Source organism: Carcharodon carcharias, chromosome 13 (assembly GCF_017639515.1).
Source record: "Carcharodon carcharias isolate sCarCar2 chromosome 13, sCarCar2.pri, whole genome shotgun sequence".
NCBI lineage: Eukaryota > Metazoa > Chordata > Chondrichthyes > Lamniformes > Lamnidae > Carcharodon > Carcharodon carcharias.
The window spans coordinates 139,719,563-139,731,901 of NC_054479.1; the positions used below are offsets into that span (position 1 = coordinate 139,719,563).

A 12,339-nucleotide genomic window follows, 5' to 3' on the forward strand; every position below is an offset into this window, starting at 1 on the left:
AAAACAGCCACCTTTACAATTTCTAACTTTTAAGTATAAATGGCCTGACACTTCCTATTCATGCTTTTAGTGTTAAGGTATACAGCCACAGTTAACTTGACAATCCCATTCATTTTTAACAACACCATCTTTATACATACAAACAAAACTTCAGTAAGAAACCAGATCTCTATTTTCTTTCAATCTGACTTGGCCATTTCACCAAAGTAGCGGCTTGGTTCTCAGTCTTCCAGTACATGCAGTTTTAAAAATGTTTGTCGAGTCTTTCTTTGAACTTTATTCAACTGGGTGCTTACCCTTAACAGAGATAGAAATATTCTTCATGAAAAAGTTTAAAAATATAGATTATTAGAAATTGGAGAATAAAATGAACTAAAGTTATCCCCTGCCCGACAAGAATTTTATATTTGCATTCTTAATGCAGTGTGGAGGAATACAAAAGCCAGCTTTTATAATACATATACTTAACTTCCCCTTCAATTGTTTAAATTTCAACTGACATTTAATAGGTAACCATTATAAAGACTTGTGCAATTCACACAAAATTCTTGCACACCTGGAGTTTTTGGGGTAACCAGGTGTTTGATTTTTTTGCCCTCATTCCTATATGCATTGCTGAGACAATCAAAATATATTGTTGAATTTACCATGATTTCGCTGACAGTTAGAGGAAATTGTATTTTTGCAACAAGCGTAAGAGTTTTCATGGTACTATCCCCACAGCAAATCAATGTAATTCAGTGATCTCAATTAAGTGGGAATTTGACAGCATAACTAACTCAAAAGTTATTATACGTCCAGATGTATGTACTCTATTGCTAGTTTTAAGCAAACTTGTGAAAGGACTGCTTTAAAATCATTTTTAAAAAATACCTGAAAATATACAAGGAAACAATCCAACTTCCGTTTGCTGGAGCCTCTGTCAAAGTACTGCCCACAAGTGTCCAGCAGCGTGCAAACCAGTCGGATACGAAATAAATGTTCTGGTGGGTCCAGAGGTGTTGCACTGCCATCAGCACTTATACCAAATGTAATAAAGGAATACAAAATTCGGAAGATGACTGCAGACTCCACCATTCTATAATTGTACAATTCTCCAAGGAACTTAACACTGCTGATGCGCCTCTGATTGAATTTAGGTTGATTGACCTGAAAAGCAAAGGCAGCTTATCACTATAAGTATACATTTGTAAAATCCATGGGTAGAAGCAACAGTGACTGCTAGAATTAAGGGAAGGGGATATTTTGAACTTTGGTTTGGTCCCCTATCAGTGCTGAGTTACTTGCTCTCAGTCAAAGCTACAATTTGATTAGCACCACTGGGTTACAAAGTTGAAAACCCCATTCGAATTCTTTGAGGATGTAACAAGAAGGATGGACAAAGGGGAACCAGTAGATATAATGTATTTGGATTTCCAAAAGGCAAGGTGATGAGGTGCTACATAAAAAGTTATTGCACAAGGTAAGAGCTTGTGGTGTTATATATTAGCGTGGATAGAGGATTGGCTAACTAACGGAAAGCAGGGAGTCAGGACAAATGGGTCGTTTCCAAGTTGATAAACTGTAACTAGTGGGGTGCCACAGGAATCAGTGCTGGGGCCTCAACTATTTACAATCTATGTCAATGACTTGGATGAAGGGACCGAGTGTATCGCAACCAAATTTGCTGATGATACAGAGAGAGGTGGGAAATCTAATTCTGAGAACACAAAGAGTCTGTAAAGGCACATAGATAGATCAAGTGAGTAGGCAAAAATTTGGCAGTTGGAGAATAATGTGGGCAAACATGAGGTTATCCACTTTGGTAGGAAAAATAGAAAAAGCAAAATATTAATTAAAGGGAGAGGCTACAGAATGCTGCAGTATAGAGAGCCTTGGGTGTCCTTGTGGGAATCTTTGGAATTCTCTGCTCCAGAGAGCTGTAGAGGCTGAGACATTGAATATATTCAAGGCTGAGTGAACAGATTTTTGAACTATAGGGGAGTCAAGAGTTGTGGCAAGTAGGCAGGAAGTAGAGTCGAGGTCAAGATCAAATCAGTCATGATCTTATAGAATAATCGAGCAGGTTCGAAAAGCCCTAAGGTCTATTCCTGCTCCTTTTTATGGTGTCATGCCTCCCCCCACCAAAAAACAGGTTTCTTGCTCTTGACTGATATCATGTGCTCCTTATTAGTAACTGCATTAGTGGATAGGGTTGGGCTCAGCTATAATTTCCTTCTGTGATCAAATGTCCTGCCAACATCCAATGTAGACACAACATAAAGAAATGCTGCTTGCTCAATGTATGAAAGGGACGTTGTAGGAGCATATTCCAGTATTAATCAGCACATTTTGGAGAGAAAAGGAATATTATCATCTGCACCCCTTAAAAAAGTTCCTATTGTAATTGCATTTAATTGTGATAAACCTTATGCTTTTTAGGAAATGTAGATAGCAGCAGTTTCTGCAAACATTAATTTTAGAGACAGAGATTTGTTTAAAATCTTTTTTATACTGTTTAAAATTTAGGTAAAATTTCATCACCTCCATTCCCAGACGGATGTCTTCTAGCACTCCATCTACAACATGTATTCCCACATCTTCTTGGTATGGCACTAATCCCGCCAACAGATTTGCAACACAGTGAATACTGTTGTATTTGACATTCCAGATGTTGATCATGCAGTTAATAACATATTCCTTCACCTCTGGATCATGCCATGCCAACTTTCTCATCTGTCTCAACACCTACAACATGGAGGTATTGTTAGGTATTTTTTAAATGTACAATGCACAGTCTGCTTCTATTCCACACCTCAGTTTCAATGATGACAATTGATATGCAAAGAGAAGTCACTGTTTATTTGTAGATTTAAAACTGCTTTTTCCTTGTCTTATAGTGTTGCTGGTAGACAAGTGTAAACATTGAACATATCATACTGGGCCTGCACTTGTCTCTTTCTCCACTTCTTAGCATATATTTTCTATGGCATTAGATCACCCGACACTAATTGGGATGACATTAACCTGTTTCTAAGATCTTCCAACTCAGGATAACAATTAGGTGTTACAAGAGAATTATTTGAGAAAGGAAATGACTCAACTCTTATGGATTTTTCCCTATGTCACCAGCAAAAGCAGATAGTCTTGGAACAGCGGCACTCTCTTTGCCACAACAGAGACTGAAATCAGGAATGCACCATGTGGGCATAAACAGGCAAAACTAAATCCCACTGTTCAATGACACATGGCATCATTATGCTGTACCTCTCAGCCAGGTGTTTTTTTTAAGTTTGAAAACATGACACAACAAATCACCACAGAGTATTAGTACCAAACATGCAGGGAGCAGCAGTTTGAAAAAGTCAAACTGGCACATTTTGGTACATAAACAGAGGTATAGATCATGGCTGATTGGCCAGGTAATATTGTGCAATGTAAAATGTTTCTAAATTTCAAGTTGTAGGTCAGAAGCATACCATATTTAATGGCTTATCATAGAAGCACAGGAGACTACTCAGTCCATTGTGTCTGTTCCAACTGTCAGAGAAAACTAGCAGTTAGTCCCACTCCCCTGCTCTTTCCTCATAATACTGCAAATATTTATTTTTCAAGTAGAGTCAATTCCTTTCTGAAAACTATTATTGAATCTGCTTTCACCACCCTTTTCTACTGAAATCTCTTATTATATCTCACTTTAACTTCCTTTACTCTAAGGAGAACAATTCCAGTTAAAATATGTTATCTTTTAAAATAAATTGCTTTGCATTTTTGGCAACAGAAGATGTCTTGGTGGTGCACACTAGAGGCATATTATACATCTAGTGGCTTGTCCTGGCATTGCTCACAGTAGGTCAAATAAGAACAGGAGTATTAAATCAGGTTATGCACAGTGTAAATTTCTGATGCTAAGAACATTTGGCTGCTTCCCTTTAACGTCATAAAATTTAATGGCTATAATGTAACAGAACTTCAAACAATCAATAATTTTTGGTGAGGCTCCAACTTTGAGACACCCAGCACTAAATTACTGTCCTTTTTTATTTGAAGAGAGAGCCTGTTTTATATCTATATTACAGCTTCAGGGTAATCAGGACTCGGTTGCTATTTGTTGAAGAAACTATGAAAATCAGCTGCAGTTCAGAAGCAGTTAGCATTAAACTAATGGCTTCTTTTTGCCACTCTATTTAATAAAGTGTAAAGTCTGGAGCAATCACAATGTTGAGAAAATATTTGAAATATTTCTGGCACTCAGTTTACAAACACATTTCTTCAATGTTCTCTAACAGGGTCAGTTGGTAAATGCACTGCCTGGCCTGGAATCTGTCATACAGGTCAACGAGGTTCAATACCCAACATGTACGGAAATAGGACATCTCAGTTAGAGCAGCAATGGAAGCACTGCAGTTGGCCTCAGCAGCCCTAGGTCAGGGATGGGAAGGTCCCAATCCTTATCATTAACTAGGTCATCCTATTTAAAAACTAAAGTATGTGCAAGAGGTTCAGTCCAATCAAAAAAAACTTGCTGAGCTCGACAAACTGGCAGTCGCACTTGCTCAGCCTGGAACAAGCAAGTAAGTTAGGTCAGAGAGAGACAGACATGTACACTTTATTTGAGCTCACAATCAGGCTCAGCCTTCTGTAGTCGGCTTGCTGATATTCACTGTCTGTTAACAAATGAAGAATGAGCACATGAGAGATGTCTATGGGGGCTGCACATGAGAGATGTCTACGGGGGCTGCACATAAAATCTAAGAAACATTCCTTTCAAAAAAGAAAATTATAAGGGGATGGTGGGGGAAAAGGTAGGAAAAAAGACAGAAAAAAACTTTCTGCAGCAGATTTTAATTTCGTACTACTCATGCTGTTATAACAAGTGAAATGTAATGTATTTTGAGAGTTAGCCTGTGTATTTGTAGACAGCACACTAGCTTAAATATGGTGTCACTGTTCAGTTATGCAAAAACAAAAGGACAAAGCATAGCGCTTCTAATTAGCAGATTCAACAGTGATCTGATCCCATTATCAGAGTGACCACTGTTTAGTTAGCCAGGTTCAGAGAATGTACAGTGTTCACATTGCCAAGTTCACAGAACTCACAGCACTCGCACCCTGGGGTGCAGATTGGAATGGGTGAGGCTATGAAGAGATTTCAACATGCAGATGAGAATTTTAAAATCAAGCTTGATAAAACATGAGCCCATGTATGTCAACGAGCATAGAGGTGTTTAGTGAAAGGGATTTCTGCAAATTAGGATACGTGCAGCATGTTTGGGATAAGATCAATCTCATTAAGGGTGGAATATTGGAGCTTGGTCTTTGAAATAACAGAATCCAGCGAACAACATAAATGTAATGTCAGGTATGTTGGTAGAAACAACACAGAATACGTTTTCATTTTTAATAAAAATTACTTGTTCATTCTTAGGATTCAATCAAGGTCAGTGTTTATTGCCATCCCTAATTGCCCTTGAAAAGGTGGTGGTGAGCTGCCTGCTTGAATTGCTGCAGGAGGCGAAATGAAGGTACTTCCACAGGCTGTGCGGTCGGGAGTTCTGGGATTTGGACCCAGCGACAACGAATGAATGGTGGTATGTACCCAGGTCAGAATGGTGTGATTTGGAGGTTAATGTGAAGGTGGTGCTGTTCCCTTATGCCATTGCTCTTCTAAGTGATAAGAGTTTGCAGGGTTGGGAAGTGCTGTCAAAGGAGCTTTGGCAAGTTGTTGCAGCGCAACTTGTAGTTGATACACACTGTAGCCATGGTGCACCCAGTGGTGGATAGGGTACTGACCAAGCAGGTTGCTTTGCCCTGGTTGGTGTTGTGCTTCGAGTGTTGTTAGAGCTGAACTCATCCAGGCAAGTGGAGATATTCCTCATACTCATGACTTATGCCTTGTGGGTGGTGGACAGACTTTGGCAAGCCACTCACACTGAATTCTCATCCTCTGTCCTGGTCTTGCAGCTACAGCATTTATGTGGCACAGTTGAGTTTCTAGTCAATGTTGATCCCCCAGGATGTTGATAATGGGGGATTTGACGATGGTAGTGCCACTGAATGTTAGGAAGAGGTGCTCAGATTCTCTCTCTTCTTTCTTGTTGAAGAAGGTTATTGTCTCGTGTTTTGTGTGGTACAAATGTAACTTGCCTGTTATAAGTACAAGCCTGGCTGTTGTCCAGGTCTTGCTGCATGCGGCACAGGCTACTGCATTATCTGATGAATTGCGAATGGAACTGAACACTGTGGAATCATCAGCAAACATTCCCACTTCTGACCTTATGATGAAGCAGCTAAAGATAACTGGGCCTATGACACTAGCCCAAAGAACTCCTGCAGCGTTGCCCTTGGGCTGAAAGAATTGGCCTTCAACAATCATAACCATCTTTCTTTGTGCTCGGTATGCAGTTTTTGTAAACCTGCTTTTGGGAAAAGAATACTTTTACTGGAGTGAATGATTAATTTAATTAACGAGCACTTACCTTTTCAGTTGTGACCTTGGACAAGTCCTTGTAGAGAAGTTTGCGGATATATTCCTGAAGGGGAGGGCGCTTCTTCCTCACTGTTTTCTCAACAGGTGGTGGGTTACAGTAATAGTATGCATTTTCCACCATTGTAACATAACGAGCATCTAAGTGCATTGCCTGCTTTTTACGCATCATTTGCTCCTAAAAAGAGGGCATCGAAGTTGGTCAGCGTTATTGGCACATACATCATATATTCACAAGAACATAAGAAATAGAAGCAGGAGGCCATCATATGGCCCGAAGATCATTCAATATGATCATAGCTGACCTTGGGCTTCAGCTCCACTTACCCACCCGCTCTCCATATCCCTCGATCCCCTGAGACACCCAAAATCTGACTAGCTAGTCTTAAATATAGTCAACGCTGGAGCATCAACAACTCTCTGGGGGTAGGGAATTCCAAATATTCTCCTCATCTCAGTCCTAAATGATCAACCTCTTATCCTGAGACCATGCCATGTTTGAGATTCCCCAGCCAGCAGAAGCAACCTCTCCGTGTCTGCCATGTCAAGTCCCTCGACAATCTTGTATTGAATGACTGGGGCTATCCTTCCATCTCTGGATTTTGGGAACAAATACATTTTATAGCAATGAAGCAGAAGTCGTATAACTGCCAAATAGATCATCCAAAATCGAGAAATTGTGCATGTTGAACCCAGGCCAGAGCAAGAATAAGTCTACAACACTGAATCAGCCACCATGAAGATGGTTGGTACAAAAAACTCAAAATTCACTTTTTGAATGGTAAGAATGAGCCACTTCTTTGGGGCAGAGTAGAAACATAATTTCTCTGCACGTTAGCCACGCTTGATGGTAACACTGGGTACAAGAACTGGGAGAACATTTTATTTCTAATTCAAACATTGCTGATCTCTAGTTAAAAACATGTAAAAAAAAACCATTATATTATCAAACGTAATCAGACATAAGATTAAGCTACCAAGCCACATACTAAGACTAGTGCCTACCCTGAACTTATCTGCGCACTGTCATTGCTCCATTATGGTTAACCACTGACAAGAATCTAAAAAAGTAGAATTTACCATTTTATTTCAAAACACCCTCATGTTGGCAGTCAATATCAGTATTTTGAGAATTTGCTTGAGCAGGCTAATAGTCTTAGCTATCCAGACTGCTGACTTCATTTGGTGTTTTGGAATTTCCAATCCTTATGGTCAACACCACAAAGAACACACAATGGATTTTAAGTCATCCAGCACATCTCGCCATAAGCCACTTTCTTAAACTTGTGAGTTGTTTAGGACATTTAAAAATAATTTAGTTTAGTATCTAGAAAGCAGAGAGAAAAAAAAAACACCCCATATACCCACCCAACATCATCAGCACAACCAGTTACAAAAGCACCATAGCTGCAGGTCACCTAACCACATACTCGAAACAGCTCAACGCCAGACCTAAAAAAATCAGAGGAAAATACAACCTGTGCCTTCCACAACAAGTGAAAGAGTAAGCAAAAGCAAATTAAAAAATGACTTTCCAGGTTTGTCCATTCTCAGTGTACAAATCTTACCAAAAGAACACTCGTCCTCAAATGGGATTCAGGTGACCGGAAAAGAAAACGGCCAGTTGTCTCCAGGAGTGTGCAGGCCATTTCAATATGGTGGTGAGAGAAGTCAGCCAAGAGCATCTGTTCACAGGGGAGAATTAAAAATAGGTCTTTTTTCCCCATCAAGTAAAAGTCTTTGATTTTTGTTTTTTTTATATGTAAAGCTGTTACATTTACGACATGATCACTACAAAACAATTAGATAAGAAAGGTGATGGGGTAAGCAGGGAGCTATAGACCAGTTAGCCTAACATCTAGTGTCAGGAAATTATGAGAGTTTATAATTAAGGATAGATTGAATGAACACCATGAAAGTTTTCAGCTGATCAGAGAAGCAGCAAGGATTTGTAATGAATAAGTTGTGCCTCACGAGCTTGACTGAATGTTTTGAAGAGATAATTAAAGTAGCAGGCAAAGGATGTCTAAGGATGTTATTTATATGGACAGCCAGAAGACATTTGATAAAGTCCCTCTTACAACCTTGTCAGCTAAAGTTGAAACCCACAGAACTGAATGCAACTTACGCACCTGGTTAGGAAATAGGCTGAGCAGCAGGAGAAAGAGAATAGGGATAATGGACAGGTACTCTATGACTAATGGTGCCCCACAAGTATCTATGTTGGGACCTCAGCTGTGCACTTTATTTGTTAATGGTTTAGATGATGGGATAGAAAACCATATATCCAAGTTTGCTGATGACATAAGGACAGGTGGCATTATAAGCAATGGAGCTGGAAGCATAAAATTACAGTTAAATGAATGCACAGGACTGTGGCAAACGGGTTCCAGCATAGGCAAATATGAGGTCATTTACTTCGATCTAAAAGAGGTACTTCGAAATGATGAAAAGCTCAAAATATTGGAGATGAAAAGAGACGGGGCGGGGGGGGGGGTCCAGGGCCATGAACAAGTACAGAAAATAATTTAAAAGTCTAATAGAATGCTGGATTTATATCTGGATGACTAGAATACAAGGAGGTAGAAGTTATGCTACAGTTATGCAATACTCTGGTTAGTTAACACCTGGGGTACTGAGCACAGCTCTGGGCACCACATCTTAGGAAGAATTTATTGGTCTTAGAGGGAGTATAGCATAGCTTCACCAGAATGATATTTGAAAGCCATGGTTAAGTTGCTAGGAGAGATTACACAAAACAAGGTTGCATTCCCTGGAAGTTAGAAGCTTAAGGGGCAATTTTGATTGAAGTTTTCAAGATGTTGAGGGAATAGGTAGGGTAGATAGAGAAAAAGTAATTCCACAGGTTGAGAAGTCTAGGACTTGGGGGCATGGTCTAAAAATTAGAGCCAGGCCTTTCAGGAGTGAAATTAGGAAGCTCTTCTATACACAAAAGATGGTAGATGTTTAGAACACACTTCTGCAAAATGCAACTAATTGTTAATTTTAAATCTGAGCTTGATAGACTTTTGTTAACCAAAGATCAAGGGCAAATGGGGGTATATGAATTTTGGGTCAACTATGATCCATGTTCCTTTATTTAAGATCCTTGACCATAGCAATGCCAGAGCAGCTGGTTTAGAATCATAGAAAGTTACAGCACAGAAAGAGGTCACTTTGCCCATCGTGTCCACACCAATGCCCAGCCTAATCCCACTTTCCAGCATTTTGTCGGTGGGCCTGTAGGTTACGGCACTTGAGGTGCATATCCAGACACCCCTTAAATGAGCTGGAGATTTCTGCCTTTTCAATCCTTTCAGGCAGTGAGTTCCAGACCCCTACTGCCCTCTGGGTGAAAACATTTTTTCCTCATCTCCCTGCTAATCTTTCTACCAATCACTTTAAATTTATGCCCCCTACTCACTGACCTCTCTGCTAAAGTAAAATGGAGCTTCCCACCCACTCTACCCAGACCCCTCACAATTTTGTACATCTCAATCAAATCTCCCCTCAGCCTCCTCTGTTCCAAAGTGAACAGCTCCAGCCTATTCAATCTTTCCTCATAGCTGCAATTTTCCAGTCCTGGTAACATCCTGGTAAATCTCCTCTGGACCCTCTCTAGTGCAATTACATCCTTTCTGTAAGAAGGTGACCAGAACTGCATACAGTACTCAAGTTGTGGCCTAACTAATATTTTATATAACCTCCCTGCTCTAACATTCTATGCATCAGCTAATAAAAGAAAGGATTCCATATGCCTTCTTAACCACCTTATCAACCTGTCCTGCTACTTTCAGGGATCTATGGGTATTCACACCAAGGTCTCTCACTTCCTCTACATCTCTCAGTATCTTCCCATTCATCGTGTAATGCTTTGCCTTGTTTGACCTCCCCAAATGCATCACCTCACACTTCTCTGGGTTGAATTCCATTTGCCGCTTTTCTGCCACCTGACCAGTCCACTGATATCTTCCTGCATCAAAAAGAAATCACAGCAGTATCCTCTCAAAAAGAAACTAAAACATACATGGAATCGGAAGTCTCCTTTTAGTCTCCAACTAACCTCCTCGCTATCTATGGCATGACCAATTTTTGTGTCATCTGCAAACTTCTTGATCGCTCCACCTTCATACCTTTACATCGTACAGGGTTTGACACTTCCTAAGGAATGTCACAAATTTTGCCCCTACTACCTGTGTCAGTCCAAGGACAAAGTAAGCTTAAGATAATAGATCTAAATTGGCATCATTACATAAACAAGTTGATATGCTCAGAAAATGTATAATCCTACAAGATTTCAGTTCAATCGAAGAACACGCGCAGGTCTGCTTAAGGCTAAATATATAAGGATAAAACACATTGCAAACTGACCTTTAGACAATGAAGTGAATCGTTCTTCAAAAACATTTTAAACTTTGTTAGTTCCCCAATGAACCGCACAGTTTTGTTTTTAGTTTCAATATTGATCTGGTCCTTCTTCCTGACCTGAAGTATACAATGCAACATGTATTCAAGCTTTATATGGATACTAATCACCCAAGCAACTTGAATGTTTGTATCAAAATGTATATATTGTCTTCTGGTACCGACAATATTCAGTACATTATGCTAAAGTTCATATATACTGTATTCTAGTACCACAAACTTGCTTTGGTTTCAACAGCAAAATAAATTTGTAACAATGGTCTCTTGCATCAAAAAGAAATCACAGCAGTATCCTCTCAAAAAGAAACTAAAACATACATGGAATCGGAAGTCTCCTTTTAACATGGCACATAGGTCCTCTGCCACATCAGTCATACATGGATATAAAGTGCCAACCAAACGGGCATAAAATGGAAGCAGGTCCAACCTAAAGAAAGTTTTTAAATAAATAATTAACTCACATGAAGCATTTTATACACCAGGTACAGGCTATTCTGTATTAATATTAAACACATTACTTCAATAAAATACAATTCTCGCTCTTTAATCATTATTTTAAATATGTAATTTCAGCAAAACACAAGAATAAAAATTCAGAGCACTATTACACCAGAGTGAAACCAGATTGACCTAATCATTACATTACATAGACTGCAAAACATATTGTTATTGATTTAACAAATAAGGCAATAAAAAATTCACTCGCCTAAATTATTAGTTCGAACTCCATCACAAAACAGTTAATTCTAGCTTGTCCCTTTAATATAAATTTAAATCCTTTTTGGGGTGAATTCAAAAGGGATGTCAACAATGGGAGATAAAATAATTAATGTTGACTTATGGCGAAAAGTATGTTCACATCAGATGCAACTCAAAATGTATCTACTCCAGTCAAGCACCCTTAGCTCAAAGGGACCTAATTTTCCTTTTATTATACCTTTGAAGTTTGTGTTGCAAATAATTGCTGGTAACTTATCCAGTAATGTTGTTCATGGCACGTATATGCAGTCAGGTTATTGACAGCAACGCAGCAAAACATACAGAACATTCAAAAAATGTGTTTACGGCTTTGCTTTGAAACCAGTTTATTTTCACTATTGATGAATAGAAAGTCTATAGATATGGAGCTTTCAAATGTCAAAAGCAGTTTTACAGTTGTACTGCATAAAGCAGGAGTGTATACGTGAACGTGATTTTCCCACTATATGCAATGGCTGGAACATTTGTTTAGCTCCCAGGCGAGCTTCAACTAATGCCAGTGTTATCATTTTAGATCAGGTTTTATTGCAATTACAGTAAACTGTATGTTATCCAGCACTGTGACAACCACAATTCTTTCATAACTGGAATTTCTGACAGTGTGATTTTTTTTCTTAAAGCTAACCACTTTGTGTTCTGATAATGCATTCTTTAAAATAAATACTAATAATAATAATAGCAGCAGATTC

The 12,339-nt window shown here is 39.0% G+C and overlaps 1 protein-coding gene across 4 annotated transcripts in view; it reads right to left on the reverse strand.

Annotated features, from left to right (window-relative positions):
• Positions 1-12,339, reverse strand: part of upf2 (UPF2 regulator of nonsense mediated mRNA decay) — a 147,821-nt gene that overhangs the window by 70,046 nt on the left and 65,436 nt on the right. For all 4 annotated transcript variants that reach the window (XM_041202154.1, XM_041202153.1, XM_041202152.1 and 1 more), the window contains exons 11-16: positions 11,210-11,318; positions 10,838-10,951; positions 8,035-8,151; positions 6,459-6,644; positions 2,524-2,727; positions 874-1,149 (exon numbers count right to left, since the gene is read on the reverse strand). In XM_041202154.1, coding sequence (XP_041058088.1) covers positions 874-1,149; positions 2,524-2,727; positions 6,459-6,644; positions 8,035-8,151; positions 10,838-10,951; positions 11,210-11,318 — 1,006 coding nt within the window. The remainder of the gene's footprint in view (positions 1-873; positions 1,150-2,523; positions 2,728-6,458; positions 6,645-8,034; positions 8,152-10,837; positions 10,952-11,209; positions 11,319-12,339) is intronic.